At 38.4% G+C, this 9,104-nt stretch overlaps 4 protein-coding genes across 4 annotated transcripts; 1 reads left to right on the plus strand and 3 right to left on the minus strand.

Annotated features, from left to right (window-relative positions):
* Positions 1-1,090: 1,090 nt before the first annotated feature.
* LOC128882096 (histone H2B) lies at positions 1,091-1,817 on the minus strand. The gene has a single exon (XM_054133663.1). The coding sequence runs from the start codon at positions 1,762-1,764 to the stop codon at positions 1,393-1,395; it is 372 nt and encodes a 123-aa protein (XP_053989638.1). The 5' UTR covers positions 1,765-1,817; the 3' UTR covers positions 1,091-1,392.
* A 964-nt stretch (positions 1,818-2,781) lies between these two features.
* Positions 2,782-4,314, minus strand: LOC128882095 (histone H1-III-like). Its single transcript, XM_054133662.1, has one exon. The coding sequence runs from the start codon at positions 4,220-4,222 to the stop codon at positions 3,560-3,562; it is 663 nt and encodes a 220-aa protein (XP_053989637.1). The 5' UTR covers positions 4,223-4,314; the 3' UTR covers positions 2,782-3,559.
* Positions 4,315-6,095: 1,781 nt separating this feature from the next.
* LOC128882094 (histone H2B) lies at positions 6,096-7,384 on the minus strand. Its single transcript, XM_054133661.1, has one exon. The coding sequence runs from the start codon at positions 7,329-7,331 to the stop codon at positions 6,960-6,962; it is 372 nt and encodes a 123-aa protein (XP_053989636.1). The 5' UTR covers positions 7,332-7,384; the 3' UTR covers positions 6,096-6,959.
* Positions 7,385-7,544: 160 nt separating this feature from the next.
* On the plus strand, positions 7,545-8,950 carry LOC128882097 (histone H2A-like). Its single transcript, XM_054133664.1, has one exon. It carries the CDS (start codon positions 7,596-7,598, stop codon positions 7,968-7,970), a length of 375 nt encoding a protein of 124 aa, XP_053989639.1. The 5' UTR covers positions 7,545-7,595; the 3' UTR covers positions 7,971-8,950.
* The last annotated feature ends 154 nt before the right edge of the window (positions 8,951-9,104 follow it).

Raw genomic sequence — 9,104 nt, forward strand, 5'->3', positions numbered from 1 at the left:
CGTATTTCTGGTTTGATCTACGAAGAAACTCGAGGTGTACTGAAGGTGTTCCTTGAGAACGTTATTCGTGACGCTGTAACTTACACCGAGCACGCCAAAAGGAAGACTGTGACTGCTATGGATGTCGTGTACGCATTGAAGCGTCAAGGAAGAACTCTGTACGGCTTTGGCGGTTAAACGCTACTCAAAAAGTCTACACAAACGGCCCTTTTCAGGGCCACCAAATATTTTAAACAAGGAACCCTCTGTTTTAATAACATTCTATTGGTAAAAATTTAACCAATTGTTGTACTTACCAACTGAATTACTCTTTGATATTTCTAACATGATACGTGTAGTGTTGAAGTTCTGTTTTAATTACATGTTAAAATTATAGTTTGTAATTCCATGATGCTCGTTCAACTAAAGTTTTGGAGTAAGTGCCATGCGATTCCTCACACTCCTCTTACCAAAAGATAAAACGCCAACCGAACTCCATGGCCAGATCCTTCGAGAACGCCCTTATATCTTCGTACGCGCTATGCAGCACTATGACGTCGAGTCACGAGACCCGACTCTGTCGGCCACCGCCAAAAGAGGCGCATCAGACCTTTATGGCCTTAACCATAACATCCGTGACTCTTAGAATTCGTCACGCATCCAGCTATCGGTTACCACCGTTTCCCAAACGACGACAGACCTTCCACACGGGTCGACGCTTACATACAATGTCTATTCTATACGAAGTAAAGACGAACTCAGAACCATAAGTCGGCGTCTTCGACCCTAACCTAAAATTTGTTACCTCATGTTCTACAGCATGAAACGAGGATCATTCTTAACTATGACAGGATAACTTAAAAACACTTTTTTCAATGCAAGAATATTTTACGGGGATCTAAAGTGAATAATTAATGTAACAATTGTATATTGAATATAAAAACTGTACACAAAAGTTTGAAAACCGACTTTGATAGGTTTAGTGTTCTAAACCCTATTTCACAATCTTACTATTTTCAAAAATTCATATGCGTTCAAAGAATACTCTTTCAAGAAGCGTATAATTTTATATAACATCTATATTATACAAAATATAAAATAATAACAACATACAATAATGCAAATAATCCATTTCATATCCGTAGTTTGTAGGTAAGACTCCGTTCAAACTGAGAGTGCTCACAAAAATCTGAACATTCTGTTTGTTTTTTATAAGTTAAAGATGACCACAGCAAGCCATTTTTGTTTTGTAATACAATAATGAAATTTTAATTAAATATTCTTATCAAGGATCAGGATTAATATTATTATAAAATTCTTAGAAATTCAATTCTAGAAACCAGAATATTTTCCACGTATCGAGAAAATTGTTGGCCCTAAAAAGGGCCGTTTAATCTAATAACGCTAAAGCGTTTACTTGGAGCTGGTATACTTGGTGACTGCCTTGGTTCCTTCTGAAACAGCGTGCTTGGCTAATTCACCAGGTAGCAAAAGCCTCACAGCAGTCTGGATCTCCCGAGATGTGATGGTCGATCGTTTGTTGTAATGAGCCAATCGGGAAGCTTCGGCAGCAATGCGTTCGAAGACATCATTGACGAAGCTGTTCATGATGCTCATAGCCTTGCTGGAGATTCCGGTGTCAGGATGGACTTGCTTCAAGACTTTGTAGATGTAGATAGCATAGCTCTCCTTCCTCCTCCTCTTCTTCTTCTTGTCGGTCTTGCTGATGTTCTTCTGGGCTTTACCAGCCTTCTTCACAGCCTTTCCGCTTGCCTTGGGTGGCATGGTTTAGAATCAGATTCAAAAACGCACGAGAGCTCTGAACTTCACGAAGGATGCAGATAGAATGATTTTGACGCCGGCGCGAGCCGGTATTTATAGCGAAAAGGGGGAGCGCCGGTCGACCAATCACGTTCGAGCTCGCGCTCCAGACCATCTACTGGCCCTCGCAGCCGTAAATCCGGCGTCGTTCGATTGCGCATCGAACTAAGCATTCAAGAATTACAAAACCTAGTGTCTAAAAATTGATTTTATTGCCATCAGCTCCTAGAATGACCTTTTTGAACAACCACACGTCAAATATAAGTAAGCATTTTCCCAGAACAATTATCAAAGAGAAAGTAACAACTTTCCCTTTACTAAAACTACACTAGTTTAATCTAATGGTAACACTCACACTAAATAACAATATACGACGCAGATTTCCCAGCTACTAAGAGAAGTCAAAAACATACAACCAGAGATGTATTAGGTTGTCCTAAAAGTTTCTTTCGTGAGTTGCATTCAATTGTTTTGTGTAGCAGTGTTTCTATAAATAGACAATCTAATTTCTTAGACATTGTTGCTGTAACAGTAATGGAGCGAAATGAATTGTACACAATTTTGTAATGTAACATAAAACATAAAATATTGTGTATGAATTAATTATTAATAAAACGAAAGAAACTTTTGGGACAACCTAATATATGAACGTTGTATAATGATTTATTCGCAACGTGTAATACGCATTATCAACGTATAACGCGTATTCTATGATAAAGCATTACAAAATCAGTAGTTCTAATAGGACCTTATCCCATTCTGTGCATCTTATGCGTGCGAATTGAAGCTAACGAAGACTTTGTAAGCTCTTAAGTTGCAGTAGGACCTATCGACAGATCACACTTGCAAACAGGGGTTATTACCGCGACGTTTAGAAAGCGCATTTGTGGGAAACTGCCACCCAGATGCGAAGAACCGTTAGTTTACGGCCCTCAGGTACTTCCGACCCTGACCGCTATACTTGCTACGCATTTCTCTAAACGTGAAACAGTCTTTCGTCTTTCGATAAGTAAATGGATCAAATTCTTGTTTAACACGTTCACTGCCAGACTAAAACTCTTGAAAATTTCTACCGTGTTTAAATTTTGTTTACAGACTATCGAAAGCTGCGTAATGAAACATTTATTTTGGTATTTAGTTCTGTAACTTCATCAAAATCCAAGTATTTTATTTAAATTCATTTTCTGTGACACTTAACTTTCAGAATTAATAGTTTTCGTTTTTCAGTGAAAAGCACTGTCGCCCATATATGGGTGACGTGGCGATCAACGTGTTAAACATAAATTTCTTTTAATAAATAAGAAATATCGAAGAACTGTTCGTTACTTTTTCATTCATTACCGCAAACGGATAAAATTCTTGTTTAAACATAAATTTCGATTAATAAATAAGAAATATTTAAGAACTGTTCGTTACTTTTCCTTAATGTTCGTTACACTAGAATTCCAAGAAAATGTTGTCTACTCTGGTCGCTAGTCATTAATTGTTCAGGCAGGTATATGATATATGTCGGAGTCTGTTCAGCTGTAGTGAACTATTTAAAATTAAGATGTTCATCTTCGTAATAAAGTACTTTCTTCGTACAACGCAAAATAATTTTGCAATTTAGCACGATAATTTAAAATTATGAACATTTATACTTTGCAAGGATGCATTTGATACCTAGAAAGAAAGAGGCAGTGGGTAGTTCTACGTGGTAAGAATGTGGTGGCCCTGAAAAGGGCCATTTATGTTTGAATGTTGTTATTGCAGAGCGCAATTATTTCTTTGCTGGAGCCTTGACCGATTTCGATGTAGCGGTCTTCTTCGGCTTAGGAGTCCTGGTCTTCGCTGCAGGAGCTTTGGCGGTCTTCCTCGACTTGGACATGTTCTTAGCTTCTGTGGCAGTCTTCGCTTTAGTTGCCGCTGCTTTCGCTGCGGTTTTCTTCACTGCGGCTGCCTTCTTTTCTACTGGTTTCTTAGCTGCTGGCTTCTTCACGGGGGCGACTTTCTTTGCCACGGTCTTCTTCTCGACCTTCTTCACCTCGGCTTTCTTCGGTGAACGCAGTTCCTTCTTAGTCTTTAAAGTCTCCGACGGTTTTCCAGCTGATAGCTTGAAGGACCCAGAAGCTCCCTTGCCCTTGGTCTGTACGACGGCACCAGATGTTACGGCGGCTTTCAAGTATCGCTTGATGAACGGAGCAAATTTTTCTCCGTCAACCTTGTAAGTGGAGGCGATAAACTTCTTGATGGCCTGGACAGACGATCCTTTTCGGTCTTTCAATTCCTTAATGGCGGCGTTGACCATTTCCGAAGTCGGTGGATGAGATGCTTTCGCACGTTGTGCCTTCGACTTGCTTTTCGCTGGCTTCTTCGCTGCCGTTGCTGAATTGCTCTCACCCATTTCGACGGATGTGTTTGCGGATGCGTTTTTTTCGTCCATTCTCTCTCAACAAAGATCAAACAATCTCTGATAAACGTACAACGGAAAGTGACTTTAAACAGCTCGAGCGACTCGAATGCGATTGCTGGAGTGAGTATATTTTTGCACCCGGGAGCGCGGAGGTTCTTTCTCGGGCACGGACCATGGAGAGAGACTGATCCAATATGTCGGACGCCGCAATTCCTTGACACCGACCAACCGGTAAACGAACCTTCTATTTCGACGTTTATTTCTCCTCGTTGAATTCGTATTAACGAATACCCGACCCATGGAAATTTAGCTGCGTGTGTCTAGTTTTAATTGTGGTTTAGTTTTCGCCCGTATTCCCTTCCTGAGGCCGTATATCGCGCCAGATAGTGACGACCGTCTTTTTGCAGCGATAGTACATCGCGTAGAAAAAGTTAAAAATCTACGTAATTACTCGTAAACACGATCAATGATAGTATTGAAAATCGAACTAGAGGCACCGATGCTGATTTACACACCGTCATTCATACGATCTTTGTATCAGATGTGGAGAAAACTCCGTTAACATTTCACCGACTGGTGATGCGCGATTTAAACCACGGAACGTTCTGTCGTTGGATTAAAATCAATTATCGTGAACACGTTAAACATTCGTTTCATACTTTTCGAATGTGATTTTCATACATTTTGTAGAGTTATAATATTTTTTTGAATACATTTATTGTATTCGGTTCGTATGTAACAGTTCCTATTTGATGTGCTTTCATCGAAAGCAAAATATGATGTATAGGAAAGTCTACAGTACAGAACAAGGAAGATGAATAAGGATTTAGCAATATTTTTGTAATATCGTTCTGATTATATTGCTTGGTATTGCATTTTTATTATAAATTAAGATTATTTTTTTTTTAAATTATGAGATCACCTCGAATCAAAAACTTCAATCAGTCGCATACAGAAAAGACTTTTCTTGCGAGTATTATTAAAATCGTTTCTTGTATTGTGTCCCGTACCAATTTTTTCGTATAGATTATTTAAGTATTTGAACGATTAGAAGCCGTTATTTATTTTAATTTTAGCCTTTCTCAATATTGTTGTATTTATCTTCTTGGAAATGGCCACATATGTAAGCAGGTGACAGAAACCCTGATCGTTTCAATAATTTATACATCAACATGTTGCTATTAGTGGTTTGCAAGAAAGTTGTACAATATATTACATACATATCAGATGAAAATGGATCTCCTAGATTCTTAATTTTACATTTCTTACATTCGATGTAAACCTTTCGCTTTATCAGGAAAAGATCCAGAAAGGATCGAGTAGTTACAAAATATGTGAATATTCTGTAAATATTAAATCATATTGAAAAAGTTACCGAGTGATGCTTATTACTGTTTGTCCATTATAACTCTGCATAATAGAAACAAATTAAAGTATGAGAGGTTCATGAATCCTGCGAGTCACGACACCTGGCGTAACAAATAGGAACTATTAATTACTAGTGTCTTTGATCCTGGACATCGTAAAATTCCCTATATAGGTATTTCTCGGATCTACCAATCGGAATTGTTGGCGATTACCAACAGTTGCTCCATCTATAGTACAGAACAGTGTCATGATATTCTACAATGACAATTTATAGTAAATTAAACGTCACTATTAAATAAATACTCTACGAATAATTTTTTAACACTGCCAAATGAACATTGTCCCTTAGGCGTTATTGGGGCGACGTTGTGTGTGCCTGACACCGACCATAGGTTGTAAGAATCCATGGTGAAGATCATAAAGATTTTTAACTGCACTCGGTTCAATGTCCCTAGTATTATATTTTATACCTAATTATGAAGGTGTGTATTAACACACAATGCAATTTTCTTTTCTGAACTGTAAAAGATTTAAGTCGACTACAACATATATATTTGTGAAATAAGAATTGTATGTGAGAACGCTGTTACATAGAACCGTTGTTATAGGTTATAGTACTTATGTAATGTTTCGATTATAACCCTTGCAAAGCATGTATTATGCAAGATGCTTCTAAAATCATTGGTTAAACATTAACATTATATTTGACTGATTATATGGATAAAAACCAGCATTAAAATATGAGCCCGTGATTGCTTTCTTTCCAAACTATAGTCATACTATTGTATTTCACAGGAAGCATTCGCAATGAACTAGCCGAGCAAGAAACTTTCACAATAATCGTGTTGTTCATTGTTGAATACGTTAGAAATTTCTGAGTATAGTACAATACTAAGGTCACAGTATCAATTATTCTCAACATAAATCGATATTTAACTATGACGCTTTACATTTTGCTATCGTAGTTGTTTATCGTCAGCTATTCAGAGGCTTGATAGTTTTGTATAAACGTTATCCTTTCTGCTTGTGTACGAATTTCAATAATTATTCTAAAAGAAACTTCACCTATCTATAGTGCAATTTTTTCAATATGATTAATAGAATACACGACTAAAATTGAAAATATTTAATTCACTTATGTATATAATTGATCGCGACACCTTACAATATTGCAATGTACTGCGCAAGTCAAGTAGTAGCAAAACACCGCGAAAAACACCCATACAATGGTTTCGATTTTACAACTATTTTTAAAGATTGTTACGTATTTCTGAAATTTCGAGTTAGTTTTAATCATTCACGAACTTCAATAAACAGATTATTGAACAGAGGTTGTTTCTTGTTTTTAGAAATTTGTTGGCCCTGAAAAGGGCCGATTAATCTAATAACGCTAAAGCGTTTACTTGGAGCTGGTGTACTTGGTGACTGCCTTGGTTCCTTCTGAAACAGCGTGCTTGGCTAATTCACCAGGTAGCAAAAGCCTCACAGCAGTCTGGATCTCCCGAGATGTGATGGTCGATCGTTTGTTGTAATGAGCCAATCGGGAAGCTTCGGCAGCAATGCGTTCGAAGACATCATTGACGAAGCTGTTCATGATGCTCATAGCCTTGCTGGAGATTCCGGTGTCAGGATGGACTTGCTTCAAGACTTTGTAGATGTAGATAGCATAGCTCTCCTTCCTCCTCCTCTTCTTCTTCTTGTCGGTCTTGCTGATGTTCTTCTGGGCTTTACCAGCCTTCTTCACAGCTTTTCCGCTTGCTTTCGGTGGCATCTTCAAATACTCTTCGTAATAAACGTAACGTGCGTATTACTGGAGCGAGAACTCGATACTGAGTGCTGAGCCACCGGTGACGCCCCATATATATCGTGAAACGTGCTAGTACCGGCGCGCCAATCACGTTCGAGCTGCGCCGTCATTGGTTGCGTGGCGCAACGCTGAATGGGTATATAAGCGAAGCATATTCGTGTCAGAGCATCATTTCTGTGGAGTACACCGTACTGTTCGTTTCGAGTTTACTTCTTCAGTTCGCTAAAAATGTCTGGACGTGGCAAAGGTGGTAAAGCAAAGGGAAAGTCAAAGTCCCGTTCTAATAGAGCTGGTCTTCAATTCCCTGTTGGTCGTATACATCGACTTCTGCGAAAAGGAAATTACGCTGAACGTGTTGGTGCAGGAGCACCAGTCTATCTTGCTGCTGTCATGGAATACTTGGCCGCTGAAGTATTAGAATTGGCTGGAAATGCTGCTCGTGATAACAAGAAGACTAGAATCATTCCGAGGCATCTCCAACTCGCCATCCGTAATGACGAGGAGTTGAACAAATTGTTGTCTGGTGTAACCATCGCTCAAGGTGGTGTATTGCCGAACATTCAAGCTGTCTTGTTGCCGAAGAAGACCGAAAAGAAAGCTTAACTATCACATTAATACAAATGGCCCTTTTTAGGGCCACAAAATACTTACAAACGAAGGAAATATTACCTACCTCAAAAACATTGAATAATTTTAGATACTAGTACAGATAGTTATTTTAAATAGTTAATATAATCTAATAAGAATTCCTTAAATAATTTTTATTTAATAATGTATTCGTAATACTATTCTCATGATTATTTCGAGTTTTTCGATATAGATTACAGTCCAGGTTCGTGAACAACCCCACATTACGAGCCAGCTGGCCTAGCAGATGCTTCAGCCCATTGTACGCGCCGAGGGTCGTGTTTCTGTACATAAAAGATTCTTTCGCCGGTTCCCCACAAAGCTGCGCCGAATTCTAACCGGAATTGTACAAAACCTGTTTCTGTATATACCATCCGATGAAGGGTCCCTACCATATAATACAAAGGTCTACTCACGTCGACGCCACCTCGTTGTTCTGTGAATTATGTGTGTGAACATTAGTTAACGTGAAATCAGTGGGCTCTTATCCCTTTCTACAAATTTATCGATAGAACGTATACATATACTAACATTGGTTTTATAGGAACGATTTAGATAAGCGCACCTTCGTGGACGAATAGCGAGAGAATCACGTTGTTTCCAAGGACAGATAAATCCCATCCAGCCCAACCCAAGATTTATGTATAATTTTTTCAAATACAAAATTTCTACCATTTTCTTGTTATAGAATTAGTAATATTAGAAGTTAATAGAAATCCAGATCTGAATGCTTTGGAGACGTTTATGTCCTAAACCTTATTACAGATCAGGTCATAAAAGACGGATATAAAAGGACAAGCTAACCCTCGTTTACTTTCTTAAATCAATGGAAGACTAAAGGCATTCGTTGAATACGAACTTGTAAAAAGTTGAAACATCAGGATATTATACATTGTAATTGAATTGGTGGCCCTAAAAAGGGCCGTTTACCACAAAAAAAAAAAAAAAAAAAAATGTTTAAGCTCTCTCTCCTCGAATACGACGAGCCAACTGGATGTCCTTTGGCATAATCGTTACTCTCTTTGCGTGAATTGCGCACAGGTTGGTATCTTCGAACAAACCGACGAGGTAAGCTTCGCTGGCTTCTTGCAAAGCCATAACAGCAGAGCT

The sequence above is a fragment of the Hylaeus volcanicus genome, unplaced genomic scaffold, assembly GCF_026283585.1.
Source record: "Hylaeus volcanicus isolate JK05 unplaced genomic scaffold, UHH_iyHylVolc1.0_haploid 13067, whole genome shotgun sequence".
Classification (NCBI taxonomy): Eukaryota; Metazoa; Arthropoda; class Insecta; order Hymenoptera; family Colletidae; genus Hylaeus; species Hylaeus volcanicus.